This window comes from Anoplopoma fimbria, chromosome 22 (genome assembly GCF_027596085.1).
Source record: "Anoplopoma fimbria isolate UVic2021 breed Golden Eagle Sablefish chromosome 22, Afim_UVic_2022, whole genome shotgun sequence".
Classification (NCBI taxonomy): Eukaryota; Metazoa; Chordata; class Actinopteri; order Perciformes; family Anoplopomatidae; genus Anoplopoma; species Anoplopoma fimbria.
In genome coordinates, this window is record NC_072470.1 from 4,974,402 (window position 1) to 4,999,219 (window position 24,818).

Here is a 24,818-nt window from a genome sequence, read left to right on the forward strand (position 1 = left end):
TGGTAACGTCATAGTAGATAAAAAGCATCATGGCTACCTACCAAAGTTTGTTTGGAGTGTACAGTGTGTCTTTGTGACTTCTGGTTTATGAATGGGCTATTCAGTGACTCACTGACTAAGATAAATCAAAATATGATAAATAGAAGAACGCTGTAAGCCGCAGACTCACAAGGCAAAACAACTGTAAGCTCCTTTGCCAAGTAATGTATTACTTTTTCAGCATTATGCTCAGCTAAAGTAAATATATCCAAAAGGCAAAGCAGGACTGAAAGGAAAACATGCTGAAACTCATTTGTACGAGTGTTTGATGTGAGAGAGAATAATCGGCCCAAAGGCATTACGTCATCTATCCGTTTCAAATCATATCAAAATGTTTCCAGCTCAAAAGTTTTAGTTCCAGCTTAAGACGGAATTTCACAACAGTAACTGACATTTATTTTGTCATTTTTCGACTATTACTTAATCTGTCAGGCAACACAAAATATGTAGATTTTAGATTTAGTTCTGCAGATAAATGTTGAATTGAACGTCTTTTTGATAGCTCATAAATGGTGATGATCTGAACTTTGATGATCATAAACTGATATTCAAGTTTATGAAAAAGTGGATAAATCAATGAAATGATAAAGGACTCTATAATAACTGAAACATCTAATTAACTAGATTAAACTACATAGATTTTGTCATGTTTAAAAGCCCTTCTCTAGAGCCAGTGTTTGGTTTGTCCGTTCTGGGCGGATGTAGAAACATGGTGGTGCCACATGACGAAGAGAAACTGCTCCCTATGATGATATGAAGGGCTCACTCTAAGCTAACAAAAACACCTTTTAGTTTCAGGAGTTTACACACTGATGAAAATATAGTTACAAATATTTTATTATTGATAGTAAATACTTTACACTGGACCTTAAAGTATAAGATCTCGATAATCCTTCCAGCACTCACTGAGACAGAACAAAAAATCTCACCACTCCAACCTAAATTTCCTAATTGGACCTTCGAAACAATATGTGCAAGACTCCTTCAGTGTGCGTCCAGCCTCTGTGTGAGGCCCCTTTGACAGTTTATGAGTAAGAAAGATGGCTGAGTGATTGCATTGTGCACACTCTCGGCAAGGCGCCACATGATTCAGAGCTGAGGTAATTCCCTGCAGTCTAAGACAGACTCCACATCGACTTACTCAGAGATCTGGGCCACAGGCGATAGAGTGAACAGTGTGTGTGTTTGAACAGATGTAGGTAATGGACATTCGTATCATTCATGTACAATATGTAAAGTATACAGAAGGTCTCTTTGTAACCTTACCTTCATTAGAACACTATGTAATGCCTCTAATGAGAAGTTGCACTAGATACATAATTAGGTCAGCTATCAGTTACTCCTGCAGCCTGTAATAATCACACAGATGCTCACTCTGATGACGCACACGCGAATAAAAAGCTGCTGGACACAGATTTGAGCAGAGATTGTGCAACAAATCCAAAGGGTCACAGACGTGTAACGTGGCCCCGCTGGGAGTCCTACATGTGCAAGTATCACATATCTGCAAAATGTCCAAGATAGATCAGAAATATATCACATAGTTCATAAAATGGTTCACTGAGGGGACAGGAAAAACGCTTCGTATTGGATCTGACGGATCGCCAACCTGGTCCAATACTGTGGTGGTGGGAGGCGAATGAATAGTTTTGAGATTGGTGTTATATCTCTAGTGAGTGGTCCTGATGGTCCTGATTTTGAGTAATTTGTATTTGGAACAAAGCCTTTAATATCAAGCTATTACAGATATATACCCAAAATAAAGGTTTTGAATGTGAGAAAAACAAAGCAAACTGTTTAGACTTTAGTGGATTGACCTATGATAGATATGATAGAAGCAGAGCCTCAAAACCTCATCAGTTTTACCGTCAAAATCCAAATTAGCAAAAGGTGTAAACACACTTCTAAAAGCAGCAGTGCGAAATGAAAGCACAGCTTCAGAAAAGATGCTGTTTGGAAATTTCCTCTGGGCCTTCCTTTGCCAAAGGGTGCAGAAACACTGGCTCGTAAAACGCTTGTGTACGCTGTGTGCAGCACATATTTTCTCCATGACCTCGTTGTGTTGTTGATGTCGTCAGCTTGGTGAAGGTGTGAAGACGAAACTGCCAAAACACAAAGTTAATTAGCCACCATCTGTGGTGCGAAGACCTCGGATAACCTCGACGGAGCCTTATAGGGCGATTTTAGCAGATTAAACCAGAAAAACAATCATGGTGGTGAACACATTTATTTCTTTGAGAAAACGTCTTTGGAAAGATGTTTTCAGTTAGAAATCTGATCTACACAGTCCAGTATTTCTCATGAGTTTTATAACCTACAGTTATCATGTTTGTACCTGTGCTTCTGATGCAATAATAATACATCATGGCCTCCATCTGTTGAAGTCCTCATGGACAATAACAGCATGAATGAACGGGTGTGTGACATGTGTGAAACGGCCCAGAGATGACTTAACCGTGCTTACTAATCCCATCCAGCCAGTGTCAGGCGTTTTTTTTTTTTCATAAACCACAATCATTTTTCATTTTATTTGCGGGGATCAATGCCAGAAGGTGATGTTATGATTAGCAGGTGCTCAGATCTTATACAACGGACTTGGCTGCTTAGCTCAGTTTGTGCAGTCAAGTCAACACATTGAAAGGAATCATTCAAGCACAAGCACGATAATCACAGAGGGAGGATTAATGAAAGTCAATTTTTGGTTTAACAGTCCCTATGACCTTTCATTTCAGGTATGCATACATTTATATTGACATATAACATGTGTGCACACAGTAGCTTTTCTCAAGGATCAGGGTTGTTGCAAGTGAAGACACACACCGAGGCGAAGAAGCTTTTGTTAATCTATCAAGACTACAGCCATGCTAGCAGCTATATGAAGCTACTTTGAGCTAAATGCTAACGATCACAATGACAAATGCAGCAGAGGTTGATGGAAATCTGGTCATAAACTAAAATATTGGACAAATTAAAATGCTGTCCCGATGACGCCGCTCGATGTAAAGAGAGGAGCACCGAAGTTGTTGGGAGTCATCTTCCCGGCAACATAAATGTTTGCACAAGCTTTCACAGCAATTCATCCAATAGATGTTGAAATATTTCAGTCTGGACCAAACTGGTGGACCACTGCCATCCCTAGAGCCGCACTCAAAATTAGCATTATTAATAGAAAAACAGCTTCTTCATTCATAAGCTCTCCTTTCTTTTTTCCCTCATTCCTCGAGGCCCTTCCATTACCGTGTGCTCTCATTAAGCAGTCAGGACAATGTCCATAGCCAAAAGCAAAGCTGTTACTGGAAACAGTTGGCAGTTTGGACTTGTCTAGCCGAGACCACCATGGTTTCTCCGACTAGCTACCAGGTCAAAAGGCTCATTCATTCAAAGAGTTTTTACGCAATGAACTCACCAAGCCGGCCTGCCAGCCAGTCACTAACTCATAGACCCTCGTAAAGTCATTTTATCACACATCTGAACACTTCAGAAAGCGATTTAGCTTATTATTCTGGGGCTTTATGATTTTGGATCTTTTCTGTGACTATTGGGACTCACAATCTAAACCAGCGCCACACCCCTGCCACACACACACACATAAAAAAAAAGCTTTCCCCAGATGTTACACAAACAATGTCGATATACCTTTAAGTACACTCTCAGCACTGGCTGTCCCTGAAAGCTGGAGATGACTTCACTGTTCATGAAGCGAAGGGAGGGCCATTAAAGTCAAGAAGGTGAAAGGTGAGGAAGCAGGTGTGCTACAAAAAATACACCTCTTCCCTCTTCCCTCCAACGCACACACTTACTATGCATGGAAGCACATACACATGCAAACGGGAGCCTGTGTGGTCAGTAACGCACAGACACGCTCAGAACATATGCATCGCATGCACACACCCACCGCTGCAGAGATTACAGAGTGAATTCCTGCAGCCTGACATCATGCTGCTGTCAATATGATTGAGGGGGAGAGAAAGGCAGATCAAAAGGGAGCAGAGAAAGGGGAGAGAGGGGAGGGAAAGATGGAGGAGCTGCAGTGGATCCTTCGAAGGATCTGTATACAGTTTACTGTACACAAAGTGTCCACTTAATCACAATTTTCAAGAGTGGACTTTGGTGTTTGAGTCCACATATGAGGATTAAATGCTTTCAGGTGGCATGAGTAGATTATCTAACGTCTGTAAAACCTAAAAAAGACCAGGGCCAGATACATTCAGACATGCACAGTGTTGCTTCTCCAACAACTGTTAACCAGCATTAGGAGGAGCTTACTTATGATTTTCCTTTTGCATCTGTGGATAAATATCCGGCAGATGATTACAGGTAGCATGAGGTCTGAGAGAATTGCTGGTTTTGACATGTTGTGTGTAAAATCAAGAAATAGTTCAGCGTTTTGGGGATCAAACTTTTTGCTTAATGGCCACAAATTTGATACCAGTCTTGTGTCTTTACTTTAAACAAGCCACTGCCTGCAGTGCATGTTACAGGTTCTCTTTGAATGTATCTCAAGCTTTAGAGAAAGTTTGTTTCTTTTGCACAGAGCCAAGATTACCAAGCTAAAATGTTGCACTTTTATGAAGCTGGTACAACAGATTTCAAACTTGGATACCTGAAATGTTATGCTGCCGTGGTGTTTTTTATATTCTGTGAATTATAGCTCAGCTACAGGAGAAGTCTGTCTTCGTCCGTAACCCACACATCTGTTTGTGGCCCATGAAAAATTGATCTTGTGTAGGAGGAGCAGGTTTTCAAAGAGCGGAAGGTACGGAGAATTAGGTTCAAGATGCTTGTTGTCATCCTAGCGTGTATCGACTCAAAGCAACACTGTGAAGTCATGAATCAATTAAAGAGGTAAAACGTCGAATGCATGAAAAATCAGATCAGATGTCGCAAATTTCTCACACTGTTAAAAGTCCTGGTCAGGGATGGTGAATGTGAGGTCACAGCCATGTTTATCTCTTTAATATTATCATTTCAGTGGCAGTAAGGAGTTCAAATCCTCCTGCATGCATATATCTGTACTTTCCTTTGCAGTAAATGTACCACACAGGCTTGCATATTGCATTAGTTATTCACAAAATCAGTTATTCATCCATATTTCTTCACACATTCCATGTCCGTGCACATCATTATTCGCAATCATGATTATGTCTTTGCATGTATGCGAGGCCACACATAGAATGAGCTGAAGAAAGAGAGCAATAAACATTTTAATGTCGGTGATGATTAAACTGCAAACTTACAGAACCAGAGGAGGTCGGAAAGTTCTAAGATGCAAAGCTACCACTTTTCCTTTTGGCTCAGCGGAAGGCTCACATTTATTTGGCAGGGCAGAGTGAAAACATCTTGAAATAAGCTTGATAAGAATATAAAAGAGTTCATATAATGCATGCTCTTGTTTTTATCGTGCAGGAGTTTTGCATTCAGCTGTTACAGCTACATGCTGTATTTACGGAAGAGTTGAGACGGTGAGCTTTCAGAGCCTGTTAATAGAGCAGATAAACAATCTATAAATATATGAACACCTTGATGTCTTAACGATAAACAGACAGACGTATAATGTGTGAGTGGTTACAGATACCATTTAGTGGTAATAAATGTGTTGAAGGCGAATACTTTGGAAGAAGATGTGGCGGTTATTGAGACCAGATTGCAAAACGTAAATATCGTTTTTCTGTTTCTTCTTGCATTATTACTCCATTGTTACTGTTATTAAACAATGTTAAATGTATCAGTAATGCTAACAGCACCAAAAGAGTGACTGTCAGAGAGAAGTTCGCAGAGCCGGAGGGGTTTTTTACATCATCTAGCCGAAAAAAGACGCAACTGAGCTGTTTGCAAACAGAGCAGTGGTTGCCGCAGCAACAGGTAGCGATCAGCATTCAGGCCTCGAGGTTGTCTGAGGTGCCATAAAACCGTCCGTTAATGTTTCCTGCGAGAATTAGCGCTGCTGGACCGTAAAGCAACAAGAGAAGTGGTTTTGGGAATTCCTCTGCTCTTAAGTCGTCCACAGCTGACAAACAGAGATGTTTCAGCTCAGATGTTGGCACGCCTGTTAGCTGTTAAGCTGCCTGTATGGTTAAAAAAAAGGCATCAAGGCCTCCTCTCTGCAGGATGATGCAATCCCAGGAAATATTTGGACTGGCCAGAAACTGTAACAGTGTCAGCTTAGCACATTTCCCTAATGTCTCAGATCATATTCAGTAACAATGTAGTTCTAAAGTGCAGTTATAAATCTGATCACAGTCAGGAGAGGTCCTCCAGCTGGAAATGAAGCAACAATAATACATTTTGCTAGTGCACGTAGGATTGACCGATCCATGCCAGCAGTTGTCCTAACATACTGTACTGTCTGTATCATGGAGGAAATCTGTTATTAAGTTATCTCTTGTCATATAAGAACATCTATTTTTCACCAGGGGGCGCCATGTTGCCATTAAATCTTCATAACTTTAAAGTCAGTAAAGGCTGCATATGTGCAGAAATAAGAAATCAACAGAGATACAAGCGTTGAATCTAAAACAACCAAGTAAAGTAACAATAAGCAGAGCAGATTTTTAAGTGGAGAGGGACTTTAATAATTCCTTTTTGATTCTCCATATTGTATTTCTATCTCGCTTCTTCTGTCTTCTTGTGTAAATGTCTGTCTGTACTGACAGAGAGATCCCTTCTGAGATTTCTCCTCTTTTTGTCCATTTTAAAGGTTTGTTTTTTTGTGCTTGGAGTTTTTTTCTTAACTGCAATAAGGGTCTGACGATGGAGGGTCTCGTATCGACCGTAACTATTCAAGCAAAAACGTAAAAATGTTTTTTCTTTGCAGCTTTTCTGTAATGCTGCTATTTTTTTCGTCTTAAATGATAGTAAACTGTATCTTTGAGGTTGTTGGCTGTTGATCAGACAAAAAACCCCAATTTGAAGACGTCACCTCGGGGCGTGAGACCATTTTGTGACATTTTACAGAACAATTGAGTAAAAAATGCAAGTTGGCAAAACAATTGACAAAAGTGTTACTTATGAACTTAACTATATAACTGTTTATGATCTCTTAGCTCATCCAGGAATCATGACATAATGCTGCTGGCTTTAAGGACAGTAGAGGTGATCAGTCCTCTGAGAATAAAGGAGCAAAGACACAGCATAGACGGGGACTCATGCTTTGTCTGCCAGGTTTACATTTGAACAGATTTCAATCTGGGAGGAGAGCCAAGTCTGATGTTAAACCATGAAACGTGGCCAAGCATACACACTCTTAGTCTCACTTTCTGTAGCGATTGTGTAAACTCACACACACACACACACACACACACACACACACACACACACACACACACACACACAGAGTTGCTGTCTGGTTGTTGGTCTGCTTTTGAGCAACAGTGTTGCCATGAGGATGTCTTTCTCATGATCTCATGGCTGGCTCCAAACGCTGCGTTTTACAGTGTGTGTGTGTGTGTGTGTGTGTGTGTGTGTGTGTGTGTGTGTGTGTGTGTGTGTGTGTGTGTGTGTGTGTGTGTGTGTGTGTGTGTGTGTGTGTGTGTGTGTGTGTGTGTGTGTGTGTGTGTGTGTGTGTGTGCGTGCATGGGTAACATCTGTAATTGTGTAACTCTTCACTGTATATTAGCGATTTACCTTGTGCCAAGGTCTTAACATTTCACAAGGTCAAGCTGGTGAAAGAAAAGACAGCAGCACAGAAGTTCGGCGACCTCTCAACCAGAACTGAGACCAAATGACTCTTTAATGGGGCCACTAATTCTAACAGAACATGAGGCACATGAAGTGGACCTCATCTCTCGCTGTAGCTCTTTGGCTCTATGTATAGCCCTTCTGGACTCAGCCTCTCTGCATGTTCTCAACACGCCCAACATATTTAATATCCTGTATCTACTTTCATGCCTTGGCAGGTGCTCCATGCTCCGTGTCATCAGACTGTAACCTTGTCTGTTTTGGAGCAGGTGATTATGAGAAAGAGAAGATGGGGTTTGAGTTGGCCAGGAGCTGCTGGGCTATCGTAACATCATACGTATAACACCATCAGAAGGGTCATTAAGTTCAGGGGCAGGCTGGCTGGTGGTGTGACTTTGCAGAAATATCTTATATTAACTATGGAAAGCTCTGATAAAGCAAGAAGGTGGTGAACATAGTGGAGAATTTAGATGCTAATGCTACCCCCATCTGTTACTTCCCCACTCTATATGTTACTCTGTGATTTGGTAACATTGCGATCTCTACAAAAACTTTAGCAAAGAAAGACACATTTTTTACCTGAAATTCAGTAACTTACGTAATTAAGTAATTTACTTTTAAAATTTTACCTGTTTCTTTAGTTTTTTTAACTCTTTATTTGTTAAATCATGATCCTTGCAGTTACTTCTTTGAAAAGAAAGAAAAAGAGATGAATCAAGTGTTTTTATAATAGCTAGTCCTTCCCACCCAACAATGTCCACATCTCCAAAAAACTAAATCAATCAATAAATATACAAATAATAATAAAGATAATCATAATAATGAGGATAAAAGTTGTAGTCATACCGTTGATTAGGAAGTTTAAGTAACGGGAAAATGAAAATAATACAAATCAATAAGATTTTACAAAATAAGGTGATTTCTCATTTACTTTTTCCACAAAGGTATTCCTCGTTTAAACATCCAGCATCTTTAATCAGACTACATAGTGTATATGATGTTATGCACTAATGTTAATCTGGAAATATTAATATAATATATATATTTTTTTTACCTGTGGCTTGGAGCAGAAAATGAATTGCACCTCCTACACTGGTTACAGGAAAAGCTCTGCATTTACCTAAATAGATAAAAAACAAAGCAACACATGAAACAGATTTGCACCCTGTTCACATGAAACACTGCCAGAGCAGCAAAACGCGTTCCCAGTGAAATTAAAATGCCAACGTCCAGGTGTTCAGATTGCTATAAAGTGTTGTTTTCCCCGATTAGGCAACATTTTAAAAACCTCCAGATCACGTTCCCTGTTTTAAAATCCAATCCTCAATTCCCCGCTCCCCCCTCCGGCCCCTCTAAAGGGTCCTGTGTGCCCAGCATGACAGAGAAGCTCCAGACAGATCCGATGGTTGGAAGGTGTGAATAGCTGGAGTCATCTGTCACCACAAGGGCCACCAGGGCAGAAGACAAATCACCTACAAGCCCCAACATCCTGACATCGCAAGCCTCTCTGCTTCATCCCTTACATGTACACACAGACGAACACACCGTCACATCAAAATAATGTCAAGCAACAACAATATGAGGCACAAGAACCAACAAACCCGGACGCAAAAAAAAACTAAAGACAATATCGCGTTGGGATCACACCAGCTGCAATCAAGCTCTTTAGATTTCCCTAACCCCCAATTCCTGCACCCTTGCTCGGACCAAACCGATCCTTGAACCCTGGCCTTCATTTGGACCTCTCACACCTGTAGAGTTTTGTGCATCTTGCTCCGTTTTGTCCACAGACAGACAGAAATGTAAACACCTAGCAAAGTACTAAAAACCTCCTCAGTGGTAGTTCCTGCTACATTAACTGTCTTCAGGACCACATTTAACCAATAGGACACACACACAGACTCACATTCACACTCACAGATGGTAAATATTGCTATTAAACCAGCAGATGTTTTTAATTTTCATTAGAAAATAAAACTTCAAGACCCCATTTCACACTGGAATGAATAATCTGCAAAATATGTGAAATTAAACCGGTAATATAATCCAATATTTTCCTCTGGTATGTCAGCCTGGTCTCACTGCTAGGGCGTCAAATACTGATACTCGATCAGTGCAACTTGTTGTCTTGATACCAACACAAAACCCAGCCTTAGACAGAGGAGTTAAGGATGCGCCAAACAAACACAGGACTTTTCCTTTCTGGACCGACGTTTGTGAAACTAAAAGTTTAATGATTTTTACTGACAACGCTATGTCATGAGACATTACGCCATATAGTCTTATGACGTAACATCCGTAGCTTATGTTGTGTTACAAGTGTATTCAGTTTAAACTGCTTTACAATGTTAACCACGCACGTAAAATAGAGAAAGTAGTTTAAGTAGAACATATTTTGCACAAAATGAATGTACTTTGTTAGATTCGACTATTTGCAATTTGTTACATAGTTGCTCAATGCTTTCTTAGAAATAGGAAGCAATGTGTTTTTTAAGTTAGTTTGCCTTCTTTTCTAACAGGAAGTGACCTTTTTCAGCCTCCTGTGATATTCATGCAGTCTGGATTCCACAGGAAGCCATTCACAAAATGTACCTGACGGCTTTATCACTGTATCATAATACATTAAAAGGGTGATTCGTTAGTACAATAATCAGTTACATAAAGAGTGAAATGTGCTTTCCTTCCTCTTTATGAGTTTACACTCCCTGGTTTAACACTTCAGGTTATTCGACCTGTTCATAAATCAGCAGAGGCACACACGCTTCAAAGATGAACATATTTTATTGAATCTGACTGATGAGTCAGAGCCCCATGTGCCGTTTAATAGATCTTAGACCCGCACTTGCAGGAGGCGGCACACCAAGAGGCCACGTTTCTGTTTTTGCAGCCCGACTGCTGCTTCAGTTCAGGACAGTTACTGTACTGGTCGGTGTAGGGACAGGGGTTGGCTACAAGAGACAGAGAGAAAATAAATGCATAATTAAAAATACAAAAAAACATAACCCAAAAGAGCTCAGAACGGAGTCCTACAACTCAAAGTGGCAGAAATGATCTCAGAGACAAAGAAAGTTTTCCTTTCTTGTTAATTACATTGCTATCCAGGAAAAAGAGAAAGTAAAATATCTGGAATTTTGTTCATCTCCTTACTGTCTCAAAAAGATTTATCCAAACTAACATATAAAGGTCAGCAATACACCCTAGCTGACTGAGCTAACAAATTAGCTGTCCTGTTAATTAAGTGAACACCTAAATGCTACTTACTGCACAGTTTGCTGTCGCAGGCGTTGGAGCAATCACCACAGGAAGGTCCTGATGCGTATGGACGAGAGTACTGGAAGTTTCCTCTGTAAAATAGGTCAAAGCATCAAATATTTAACCAAACTGGATGCACATATACATCAGCCCAAAAATGTCACGTATATAGGGCAGAAAGTCTTTCTGAATAACCATCTAAAAATATACAAATCAGATGGAAATTGCAGTTTTATTTGTCATTACTGCAATAAAAGTGCATTGTGGTCTGACATTTTCATGAAGAGAAAGAAAATCTGTGTATTTTTTTCTTACTTAACTCCCAAATGCATGCAATATTAGTCTGCCGAAATTGTAGTGCTGTCACTTTATTGAAAGTGTTTTGTGGTAATCATTTAGGGGAAAATCTGTAAGATAATGTCACTTTAGTGGTATTGTTTAATTGTAATAATCTTGTAGAAATCTGTAAATTACCATTGTTTCTCTGCAGAAATGTTAGTGCTTTCAATTAATTTAAGGTTTTTGATCGTAATAATATCTTATTTAGATTAAGATATTATACTTTAATTAAAAAATGTTTATAATGTTCATATAAATAATAAGTAAAAGTGAAAATACATGCTCAACTTTTATATTGAAAAAGAAAAAGATGTATTGTACTTACGGTGGGCAGTACTGGCAGACGTAGAAGTACTTGTAAGCAGAGTTTGGACAGTAGGCCACGCCACAGCCAACCTTGTTGGACCGGTACCAGACAAGCTGTGCAGAGAACAAGAGATGAAATTGAATCATCAGGAGCTCGTTATAGTTTTGAAAGATCAGGTTTTGGCCCATATCAATGCAAGTTAGTCATAATTAATAAGTGCAGACTGAGGTCTCAGTGCACCTGTGTGAAGTGTCCGACTACTCCTCCATTGGTAGATCCAACTCCGTAGCGCCAGTCCTTCACCTCGTCGTACCACGACTGGATAGCGCTGCTCCAGGAGTCCTCCTGGCTGGACATGTACAGGTTCTCTCCACAGCCGCTAGCTGGAGATAAAGAGCAGAGAGAGATGCTTTAGTCTTCTTAAAGACCATTATGAATGTGCACTCAACACATGAAGATCATTGTCTCCACTGCACACTCTCTTTGTGAGAGCCAGGAAATTGAGTTGAACCCTGATCCGGACATTTTGCCACTTTATGTGTGGCTCAAATAAATAGTACCTACTGTATATCCCTCTTTTATCTTTTGCTGCCTCCACTCAGCGTTCATGTAGTTCTTTGTTTCGAAAATATATATTTTTCAAGTAGTTAAAAGAAAACGATGTGGCTTTCACATTAATTGAATCTATAACGACTTTTCTTAAACAATATCAGACACTGGCTTCTCATTTTGTCCACCTCTAGTACGACCTGTGCTTCATAAAACTTTTCTATATTACCAAAATCATTTATCACAATATCATAAAATATCATATAAACATTAAGTTACTAGCTGTACAAAAAATATAAAATTATATTACGTTTTTAAGCAATACATCTATCAAAATAATATAATAAACATTAAGATACATTGCACATTTCTTCACTTCAAGGACGAATACTATTAAATACTGTAAACATGGCGGACACAATGCCTTAAATAGAGTAAAGTCATTTTTCTTGGTGTCAGTGTCGATTTTAATGTCACATGATGGTTGAAAATACAGTTTCAGACGTTTTTACTCTCTGAGTTTTAAGTAACACAGTAGTTCTTGCTTATCTATGTGTTTGTAAAATGACAGTGTGGCTGACTTTTTGCAAAGTCTCGTTTAAAAACAATGAACTTACTGCTGATGACTCTGGCGCTTCCAGGGCTGTGGTTCATGGAGCAGGTGTTGGCCCATTTCTGAGCGTTGACTGCAGCCTCGCTGCTCCAGCTCTGTGAGGAGGAAAGGACAGATCAGCCGTTACTGTACATGAACTGTTGACCAGTACTGTATTTACACCAGAAAATCTCCCAGTGCTCCGTGCTTTTCTGGAAAAATAATTTTATCTTTTACTCATGTTGCACGAGGGAGCATCAGAATCAACACTATGCTTTTGAAATTATGAAACTATTTGAATGCATTATAAGGATGTTACCATCTCCAACATGTTGCTAGCAGAAGGCTGAACACCTCTTCTCAGTTTATTATGCTTGTTCACAATGTTAGTCGGGTTTGTCTGGACTGTGGACAGCTTTGTGAATGATCCTTCAGGGCCTAAATAACCAAAAAACAAGATTTTGTGTAGTGTGAGTTTGTATCATTATAATAAATTCTAATAGTAATAATATTAATGATAATATAAAAGAGATATTTTTAAACACTTACCTCCCTTCAGGTAGAGTTTGGGGGGAGAAATAAAGATGGGGAGAGAAATAATGATTAGTTTATTTGTTGCAAAAATAATGTATGTTTAGGAAAAATATATATTTTTAACATAATATAACAGTCAATATGATTTCTATTAGAGATGACATTTTATTTCACTTACCAGCCTGGCACCAAAAGCCGAAGCAGCGAAGACGCCCAGGGCACAAAGGAAGATCAAAGTGAACGTAGTCATGGTTGAGTCCGGGACCGGTAACCTCCGAGAGCCACAGGTGTCTCTCATATATATACGCAGGACCGCATCGACATGTGACAAACGAACATGCAGACCGCAGGGCAACACCTGTGAGACGTGTCCTTGATGATGTATGGAGGTCTGTGTTTACGTAGGACACGTGTTCACGATAACTGTGATAAAGAGGCATGTTCCTCTTGTGTGGCAAGGTTATGAGGAGAAGGTGAGCAACATCAAACAGGGACATGGTATCTCAACTTGACCTTTATAATTTAAAGGTTGAATTGACGCAATGCTAAATCCAACCCTTCCGCACTTCTTACCCCCGTACTTCGGGCACCATTGCTCGGATGACACACATCTTAAAGCTTCGCCTTAATTTTGATCTGAACTACACACCTGTAAAGTTTCTATTCTGCATCTTGCATTGTTGTGATGCTATCGTGTTGACAAAATCTGTCCAAAGACATAGAAACACCTGACAAATTACTCAAACCTCCTCTGTGGAAGTTTCCGCTACAGTAGTTACTTTTTACCATGATAACACACACACACAGAGAGAATCACATTGGGAAAACAATATTGGCGTCCCTTGCAGTTTGCGTATCATATCAAAATTGTAGTTGTGCTAAATGACTGTAATGTAATGTAGTTATTTGTATGGGTGTCTTTCTGTTGTGTCTCTGTTCTTTATTCAGTGGATGATGGAGTTTTTTTAGCCGGTGTCCATCATTAATTGCAGTAATGATATTTCTGTATGAAGTTTGTTACAAAGCTTGCAGAGGGGCTTATTGGGACACTTAGCTCTGTTCAGCCAGTAGAGGGCAGCACTTTTTTAAGTTTTGGGAGAGGCCTTTTGGAGCTTTTGTACTCACCAAAGATGCATATTTATTTTGTATTTGTTCAGTCATTTTTTACCACTTTTGAGGCTAGTTTGACACTGGTTGGAGGGAACAGAGTTTAGTGGCCAGAAAGTGAAAAACACAACCATTTAATTTCAGATTTAACACAATAAAGTTGCCAAAGTAAAATCTAATTAAAACAACATGAGGGAAACTTGCACCCTATTTTGTAATTTTGTTAGGTTGTGCTTTTGTTTTGTTATATTTTCCTATTTAGTATTTTTGGGAACACATTTTCTAAGACATGGGTGTGTTTTGCACTTTCAATCTGCCATCTTCTCTTCTGTTTGTTAAATTGATCATTTCATAGGTGGCCCTGCAGACAAATTGTTTCATCTAATGCCTCAGATGCTGTCACACAGCATTTTTGTGATATTGTGTTTCGAGAATGAGAGAGAGCCTTGGATTTTGATTTAGTATTTATGATGTGGATTTTACCAGGAAACAGCCTCTATCACCTGGCCTGAATAAAAAACATCCTCTCATGTCATGAACAGAAATCCTCAAAGCGTTGTACGTTAGTCCTCTGACTGCAGATTAGAGAGTCAGCTGGTTAGCAGGCTGTCACTTCGTCTGCTGTAATTGCATCTACGCTATATTATCCTAGAAGTAAATGTACCCAACCGTGTCAACACCAAGTATAGAAATAATTATATCTGAGTATGTCTGTTCAGCTAACCTCTGGCCTTTCACTTAATGTCCTCCAAGAAAAGGTTAACAGTGACTGCTGCACTAGCAATACTCCGTTTCCCCTTCAGATAGACAACAACAAAAAAGAAAAAGAGTATCAGCATGCACTCATTCATCCACTGGTGCATTCCCAGTCTGTCCATCCATCTGTGTAGTGACAGAGGAGTGACTGTAGAGAATTACAGGGTCACAGCATCCATCATGTGGTCCACATGCTGACACACACAACCTGCCTCTCACTGAAAGATTAACCCAGAAGTGTCAGACAGTGAGACATGTATTGACTCAAAGTGTGTCAATCTCTAGGTATCACTGTCACAGTCTGCTCCAAATTGTTTTATATTTAATTTTTTAGAATTAAATTGGGATTGTTGATATGGCATGATGATTGATAACGTCACTTCTCAAATTGAAAAGTATTTATATATACATTCACATACATTAATATGCACCATTGAATGGCAGGTAACACACATAATAATCACGTGAGCCAGCATACAGATGGCGATGTTCGTCAGTCCAGACTGAAACATCTTGTTTATTCCAATAAATCCCAGAGGATGAAGTCGTCTTACTTTGGTGAACCTCTGGCTTTTCCTCTAGCACCACCAGCATGCTGACATTTGTGGTTTTGACATATATATCTCAACAACTACTGAATGTACATGAGATTTGTATTCTAGTGAGGTAGTCATAACACAGTGCAAAGGGAGTAGTTGCCTGAACCTAAATTCAATCTATCTATCTTTAGGGACATAAAATATGAATTCACAAATGAAGTAGAAATCTCCCAAACCAATTACTGCCGCGCCCCCTCCTTTTTGCCTGTAATCCAATCTGTCCAGTAGCCGACAAACCCCCGGGCTAAAATTAGGGGTCATCCAATCCCCTGCACGGTAAGCGAGGCGAATGCAAGAGCTGAGACATTGGTGAACCGTACTGTAGTCTGCTGCATTCGTCCTTCAGCTGCCAAGGTTTCATTTATCAAGCGATAAAGGTGCTTTACAGATATCAGGCTAAATCACAAAGAACAGTATAGGCTTGTGATTGAGATGCTGCAGATTTGTCCTTTATTCCAAGATGAAGTGTTTAAATGAATTTAAATGGGGAAATTCAGAGCTGTCGCTTTAAACAGCAGTGAGCGAGCGCTGCATTCAGAGAAAGCCTGAGTCAGCAGTTAGTCTGTTCACCATCTCCAGACACTAACACAGTGACGTCTGAGGAGGTTTAATATCAGTGGATCTTCAGCTGTGTGTTCCAGACGTCAGTGTTTACAGGACGATCAGCTGCTTTAGGAAACTAGTTTTCTAGCCCCTCTTTATGAAGTGCATTGTGGGAGAGCATAGCTATAGATTCCCTAAAAATCTTCAATTTAAACGTCTTCATCCAGGGAACAAAACTCTGCCAATTTAACTCAGAAGAATACTAAAAATGATAATTAAACGTAGGCGTGGCTTTGCTTCCTTCCATCTTTTTGTCCCTTAAGGTTTGCCCCCAGCCCAGTTGCCCAGCAACCTCCTGAATAAGATGTGCGATGAGTCATGCTTTGGGCTTTTCACAAATGAAAATGTCTAAGCTGTCATTAGAGCATCAGAGAGATTGTGTGCTTTTAGAGTGCCATCGTCTCAAGGATAATGCCAATCAGCAAAACAATTAGGTGGATTTTATCTAATTTACAAACAACGAGTAGATGTGATTTGTTTATAATGAGCAGTTTGCGCATCCAAAATGTTCCGGTGCTTCCTGATTGGCACACTATCATGGGAGATCAAGATCTCATTATCGAGCATCGTAGGAATATCTTGAGGGGTAGTAAGGTGATTTAAATAACACCTCCGATGGTCAGGGACTTTAATCACATTCAGAGCTCAGACGTCTGTCATTTCCCGCTTCATCAGCTCAGCACAAAGTGTGACAACGAGGAGAAAGGATTTTGATAACCTAATAGATCGCTTGTGAAAAAAGGTTGTTTCAGATGATTCTGGTTCGGTGCTAACTGAATAGAAAGCAAAACCTGGTTGGCATTCTGAGAGACACAATAAAGTAGCTTGCAACCCACCATGAAAATCATATTACAGCTAAATAATTAACAATAATACTTAAACTAAGAATAATAATAAGCCCATCAGTGATTGTCACAACACTTTTGAAGACTATAAACTACAATAGTACCAAAACTGACCAAATAAGGAGGACCAAGAAGTTAAAACCTCAAAAAAGAACAATGGCAACATTAAGATTAAGAAAGCATTGGCCTGGTGCATCTCATTATACCGTAAGAGACAGAGTTTGTCCCAAGGTTACCCCAAAGTGAGAAAATAGAAGATGATAATGCAGTTCTCTGGCTTGTTCTCTAGCATTTTTAATATTCAGCTGCTGTGCTGCTTCCAAAGAAGCACAACAACATTTCTCAGTGAGCTGATTCATGTTTTCTCTTTCAGAATAATCAGTGTACTTCAGCGGTACATGCTGTGCTGCGATTCTGTTCTTTGGCCGAGGGTCGGTGCATTGTTTCAGTATGAGTCATCAGTGCATCAGGTCGAAACTTTTCCTTTAAGAATTTTGGATCTTTTTTACACATTATACGACAGTAGACATTTGTATGTAGATCATATTGTGCTCTGCTAAAAAGATGCTAAAAAGACGATGCGAGGATGTTTTTAAATGAAAGCACGTCACTTTCAGGATGAGCTGCCAAAAGCTGCAGTTTATCATGCACAACTTTGACACCAAACTCTGCAGCACTATTGTGGCTTTGCCCCCCCCCGCACTGCCTATGAGTCATCTTGGCAGATGGGTGTAATGCATCCTCCTTCACCCTCACCGACACTATGCGCTGTCGAGCCGTGGGCCTCCTCCATGCAGCACTGCTGCCAAACACAATCCCTCTCTGGACAAATCACACCCGTTTAAGACATGTCCTGAAACCGCTCAGTGTTGTCCAGAATAAAGTGAGTAAATGAAGTGTCACAGGGTGCGACGCTGACATTTCTCACCACCGTGACACTCCCGTCCTTCCCTCTTCTGTTCCTTTTGCTCTCGACATGTCTCTTGAATAAGAGGCAGCAGGGAAAATGTTAGTGGGTCAGCAGAAAATAGCCTGATAATTGACCCTGTCATGTAGCGAATGCTTAAACTACGCAAAGTCACAGCGCCATGCTAAGCCCTCTCATCTCAGCCGGGTCCGTTTCTGTAGCAACAGCAAACACAGAGAGGAGCAACAATGGGGGCTTAGGCTCAAAGAGGAGTGCTCCCAGCAGGGCTTCCTTGTTTATTTTTTTCTCCGGTGCATATTTAGCATCAAGCTGCCACCTGTGTCGCTTTATCCAATCATGTTGCATATGCCAAGAATTTCACAGCCAAAGCCGAGTCCCTGCTGGGAATACAATGCAGAAATAGCAGCATGATGTTCACGTTGACGTCGGCGTGATTTAGAGCTCTGTAAGGAGTTTGAATACATAATATATGGCACACATGGAGAACAAGCTACTCTTTGCTTGGGTGCAAGTTTAGCAAACTTGTAGTGTTTCATCAGTAGTTAAAAACTATATCTAGTGTGCTAAGATGGTGATAATATATATATATATATATATATATATATATACTAAATGACTGTAATGTAATATATATATATATATATATATATATATATGTGTGTGTGTTGATACTAGAGTTAGTAGGGAAGACTGATACCACTCTCACATCTGTTTATATAATATAAATACATACAAGGATATAGCGAGCATCTGGTTTTGCATAAAGACTGGAAACAGGGACAAACAGGGACAAACAGCGACAAACAGCTAGCCCAGCTCTCTAATCGGATTAATCCATTACTAAACAAGGTGTAAATACAAGAGTCTCTGACAAATTCAGGAAGTTACTGCTCCCTTCCTAGAATTAGTCTGGCGCATAACCCCCAGTAAACAACAACAACGTGTTTCTAGTTAGATCTAGAGATGTCCTTGGACGTATTTTGTTACCACTGGCCAGAGCCAAGCTAGCTGTTTCAATCCGTTTCCAGTCTTTGTGCTATGCTACGCTAACAGTAATCGGCTGCACAGAACTGCCAAATTGTTGTAAAATGCACCATTTGGTTTAACTTCCAGATCTGACCTCTGACCCCAGACCAGCACACTAACTGTGACTTACTGACCAATACCTGGATATTCCTATCTGATGAGTGGTATTTTCTTTAAAGAATGAATTTAAAGTAGCACATAACTCTACAGTGTTGGACTGTAATCTGTCTGACGTGCAGACCAGTCCACAGTGGCTGAGGACTTAAGATAAGATAAGATAAGATAAGATAAAATAAGATAATCCTTTATTAGTGCCGCAGCGGGGAAATTTTGACCCCCGACTGTTTCTGCTGCATCATGGAAAGCATTGGCCCTGTCGAACAGCTCGCAGAGGAATCCATGTGGTATATTTAACAAAGAACATACGCACTACATAAAGTAAAGGTGGTGACACACTGACAAATCCGAGCAATGTAGGATGACTGACGTTAATAGCGTCGGGAAATCAACAGACTTGTAGCACATTTTTTGGTCAAGAAGTGAAAAGGAAATAGGGAATAACTGTTGTTGATTATTCTACCATCTCCTTATTTGTACTGCAGAACGGTCTCATGAGAAGTTATGCTTCTGATCGTCTCCGCTGGCTCTCTTCCTGTTTAGTTATTCGTGTCACAGCATGTGTTGCGTGTGGAGTGAAATGGTAAACTTGTTTAAAATGTGATCCAAGAAGAACTTATTCTCTAAATCTACACAAAAAATAGGACTTAGACATGACACAGAATTGATTTGAGCTGTTTGACTTCTGTTAAAGGCATGTAAACTTCAAAGCCAGTTCAAAGAGTTTGCAGCTTTTCTCCTTTTGTTGCATTTCCACACATAACATCTGAGCCTCCAGCTACCCTCCACCTTCTGATAGTTTTTAAAGCAGAGCAGGCAGCCATCCATCCCCTATGCTCCATACAGCACAGGCATTACTCACTTTTACACTCCCCCAGACTTGAACAGCGACTTCGTCTGCCGCAGCAAAGGCCTTAGGGATATGTATGTGAATTATTTATGCACCTGGAGTCAAGCTGTGTTTGTATTAAAGCACCTACTGAAGCAAGGTGTCAGCATTAAATTGCAACATAAAGATAATGGAACGGCTATCCACTTTGTGTTTTATCAAATGATTTCTGCTGACACTGATAATTTCTCACTGATAGTCAGGAAATAGCCCGTTCTTCCCGTCAGAATCTGACTGAATCACATGCTTTTTATATTCATACGTCCCTGACCGTGGTATATGCTTGTCTTTAGTTGCTCCCATGGGAACGGGTTCTGCGAAAGCACCTCCCAGCTGGTCTTTCAAAGCCCAGCCCGCTGCACAAACTGATCTCAGCTGACTTATTTTGACTTCACGTCAAGCTGTGAGACATACAGAAAGACTAATGTGGGACAACATAGCGCCGTTTCTCTCTGGGTATATATATAGTGCGCTTTTCCCAGAGCTGTGGGCGGCTGCTATTCTGTGAGAGAAACAGGATCCTCGGGACTGAAACAAGTCACTGTTTCTGCAGCCAAACGCCATGTGTCACTCAATCAAAGCTGCTCTCGTACTGGGTGACCCCAAGAGAAAAATAAACGGGTTATAGATGTTTTATGAGAAAGGAAATGCATTCAACACGTTTTTTAGACATTAGGGATTCACATGATGGGCCTCTCTTAGAAACCGATCCTTTCTTTTCTTATGATAACTTGCTGCATCCACCAATTTTCTTGTTTTTTGATTTTTATCTTAGGTACGGACACAATTTACGAGTTGTCCAGATCTGTTGTAGGGTCATGTGCAGTTATCTGCTGTTATCCAAATCATTTTACTGATGGAATGTATATTTGATTACTTTGGAATAGTTTTTAGTTTGAAAACCCTATATGAATAACAGTTCATAATTATATTGATATTATCCTCTTTGACTCTAATTCAAATGGTAGGCCAGTATCATTTTTGATGTATATATACCCTCATATAGCAAAACAATATTAACAACAATATTACAATTTTTTCATTAACCTTCCGGGAGCATTAATTTCCCTCGTCACATAAAAGCTATTCCCAAAAGTAATGGGAACGTTTTTCCCAAAACGTTGCAGGAACTTCCTTCCCAAAGGTTGCGGGAACTTATTTGTTTCAGGAACATCTGAATCTGCAATATAATGCGTAATATTTCTCTGTCAGGTAGGCCTAAATGTAGTACTACAATGTTTTCCTCTGAAGTAAAAGTGCAAGTAGAACTAGTTGGCTATACAGCTGAGTTGCATACTTTGGGGCGTACTTGTAAGTTATTCAGGGTATATATATATATATATTTACATTTACATCTAAACATCATATTTTAGGCCTTTTGACGGATGGACCCTGTCACCAGCAGGTTCCCTTAATTCTGATGTTTAAAATGATAGACTTTGCTTCATGGATCTCCAAAAGCAGGAGATATGGGGCAGGCCTGGTGGCCTTATATGGTATTAATATTATTATTATGGCATTATTTACTGCACCAGTCTTTTCTAGTATAGTCCCACTGAGATTTAAAATCTCTTTTCTGAGGGAGTCTTGTCCACGACGGCAACATAAAAGTTTTCAAACATAAAAGCACAAATAATAAAATGTCCTTGATACTTTTTTCTTCCCCAGCTTCTTCTATTAATTCAGATTAATTACAAAGTCCAGCAGCTTTGAATCATAATTTGATGACAGCTGAGGCCGTCCATTTTAAATATACAAAATATTTAAAATATGATACAATTTATTACTCTGGTCACAGCTCACCTCGACATCTGATCTCATCAGCTCAGAGAGAGACTGCTCAAGAATTCTGATTATCCTGAACAAAGTTTCATTACGCCCTGATCCAAAAATGTAAAGTGACACTTTATTTATTCTCTCTGCACCCCACCAGCACAGAGCTTTAATGTCCTGCTCAAGGACACTTCAGCAGGCCTTTGGTGGTTACGAGGGGCCCGCTGCAGAATGACGGTTACGACCCATGAGCTTCTCACCAACCGTCCACGTGTCATGTGACTGTTATCTGTTTTGTGGAGCATGTGCCTGGGTGCTCTGTTAAGATATGATGGGAATATGAGAGCAATGAACTGTGGGAAAGTTCTGTTAATCCACACTAGAAGCATCTTTTTAAGGGCTAATCAGGAAGAGATTTGCTTTGATTCGTTCTCACACTCTCATTCTACCGTGACACACACCACCAAGTTCTCCTCATTGATGCATCAAACACCTTTGATAAAGCCTCAGAGCCAGACCGGCTAATCTGACCCGCTGCTGGTGAAGCTCAAGGTGCCAGGAGGTTTGCCTTAATGCGTGTCTCCTTTAATGATCTCTGCCCCACTACCCTCAAACTGTCAATCACGCTGACACAAAAAGAGATGCAACAAGGTGCTTTGCTGCAGAGAAATTCAGAATATTTGCTGATATTTAGAGGTTAAATTATTATGAATGCCAGTGCATCCCCGTTGTTATGACCATAGACGTCCCACTCCAACCCTCATGACCCTGCAGACACCGTTCACTCTAAACCTGCTGATCAATCTGTTGGTCAGCCGCCTTCTTCTTTGCTCGCGGCAGATTACGAGCACCAGAAGGCTGTGTCTCTCCGCCCCGCTATGATACGTACTTAAAACAGATTAACCTGTCACTTCTAGTCACATGCCAAACCCCAAGCCTTTTAAAGCTGCATCTGGAGCGTGTTTGGGTGTCCTTCTGTCTGCCCAAATATTTACTCAGAGGAGGGAAGCTTTAACACCTGTTGGTTCATTTCATGCTTAGTATAGTCTATTAAATGTCAGATAAAAAGGGAAAATGGCAATGAGGCATCTTCAAACTTCTAATTCTTTCCAACAAGAACCTTAAAGCAAAATATATGATTTGTAGTACAGAGAAAGTAACTATAAATGCAACCGTAAGCTTAATTTATTCATAACCTGCGAGTAACCGAAAACCTGAATGAAGGGTTATGATTAGTTAGAGCTATGCTTATCCTTACTTTTACATGCTGACCACAACATACCAACACATCATCAAACTACTAATATGACATCTAATCTGAGCACATTGACATTTATTTAAAGTAAAATTGGGAAAATAATAACGTCTGCGTCAGAGTTTTACAATTAAACTCAAGTGAAAATTCTTTAATAGCCGGACATTTTACTGTTGTCGCTCCCCTGAGTGTGTTTCCAAACTGAGACACGAGGCCTGGTAACTTGACCTTCCTCCCTCCCTCACCCGTCCTCCATGCACATTAAAACTGTACAACGTGCTGCCCTTTGGAAGTTCCCTGGCTGCCACCAATACTACCCGTGGTATAACACAGCGTCCACTCAAAGACAGTATCGCTGCACAGGAGCGGATGAATTATCACCTCGGCTTTGATGTGGTGGGAAGATTGACCACGGGGGTGCGTTACCGCCGCCAGGGCCCTATCACGTTTGCACTCGTCAGCAAATTCTCTTAAAACGCATGATTGATTTACTGTTAGTGTGCAAAACTTTGACTTTGAGCTCAAATGCACGTTCTTCAGCAACAATACACAACGCCGTGTGCAAATAACAGACATAGAAACTTTCATGTAAATCCTTTGTCTTTTAGCAGAATCAATTCAACCCAATTAGAGCAAATTTAATCCAGTTAGATTAAAATAAGATCAGCAGACATTCCCTGTGACCCCCGGAGCCTCCTGTAGTTTCTCTCTTCTGGGGTCTAATCTCTATATCTGTCTAATTAGCAGCAACCTTGCAGAAAAGCTGCCACAATGCAGATTACATCCCACTCACATAATGTCCTTTAAATCCACTCAACATTTCAGTGCATCTGTACTTTAAGTGATCTGGTTCTTTGCAGAAAAACAGAATAATATCCTAAAATACCAGAAAAGTTTTAAGTAAATGCATAAATAATGAATAGCATGAAAATGATGTCACACTAAACAGCAGGGATTTTTTTTAGAAGACAGGTGATTCTCCAAAATGCTGACTAACCTTCAACACACAGAGATTGCAACCTTTTGCATATCTTCCAAGGTGACAGATGAATATTGGGTCTGAACACACACACACATCCTCAGTCCCCCCAAAGCAGAGCTCCAGTCTTACCTTTTGCAGCGACACTTTAGCCCACTGTGCTGTTGTGCCTCTGCAGTGCCACCGGCTGTGTCTTCAGCCTGCCGCCTCAGATGAAGCGTTATCCTCCCTGTGAATGTTTCCTCCGCTCTCCTTCACAACGGTTTTCTCTCTCTATTCCGTCACGTCCTCAGCTGGCCTCTCGTACAATCCAGGTGGTCTGATGAGGTGGGAGAGAAGAAGAGGAGCGTCTACTGACAGACCGGGGGAGCTGCTTTGTGTGTGTGTGTGTGTGTGTGTGTGTGTGTGTGTGTGTGTGTGGCTCGGGACTGTGAAGACAGACTGTATGTGTGTATGTGTGTGTGTGTGTGTGTGTGTGTGTGTGTGTGTGTGTGTGTGTGTGTGTGTGTGTGTGTGTGTGTGTGTGTGTGTGTGAGAGAGCAGAGGGGAGAGCGAGACACGACCTGCCATGCAGATATCAGCCCTGTTGCTGTTAAATTTAAACCACCCAACCCTCTGACACCTTCAGCCACGGCTGCTCCCCTTCTCCGAC

The 24,818-nt window shown here is 40.4% G+C and overlaps 1 protein-coding gene across 1 annotated transcript; it reads right to left on the minus strand.

The window, feature by feature from the left end:
- Positions 1-10,536: 10,536 nt before the first annotated feature.
- LOC129112014 (cysteine-rich venom protein TEL1-like) lies at positions 10,537-13,539 on the minus strand. Its single transcript, XM_054624186.1, has 8 exons — positions 13,468-13,539; positions 13,305-13,308; positions 13,075-13,193; positions 12,781-12,871; positions 11,855-11,997; positions 11,633-11,727; positions 10,978-11,060; positions 10,537-10,664 (listed from the first exon to the last, which is right to left on the minus strand). Exons 1-8 carry the CDS (start codon positions 13,537-13,539, stop codon positions 10,537-10,539), a joined length of 735 nt encoding a protein of 244 aa, XP_054480161.1.
- Positions 13,540-24,818: the final 11,279 nt, after the last annotated feature.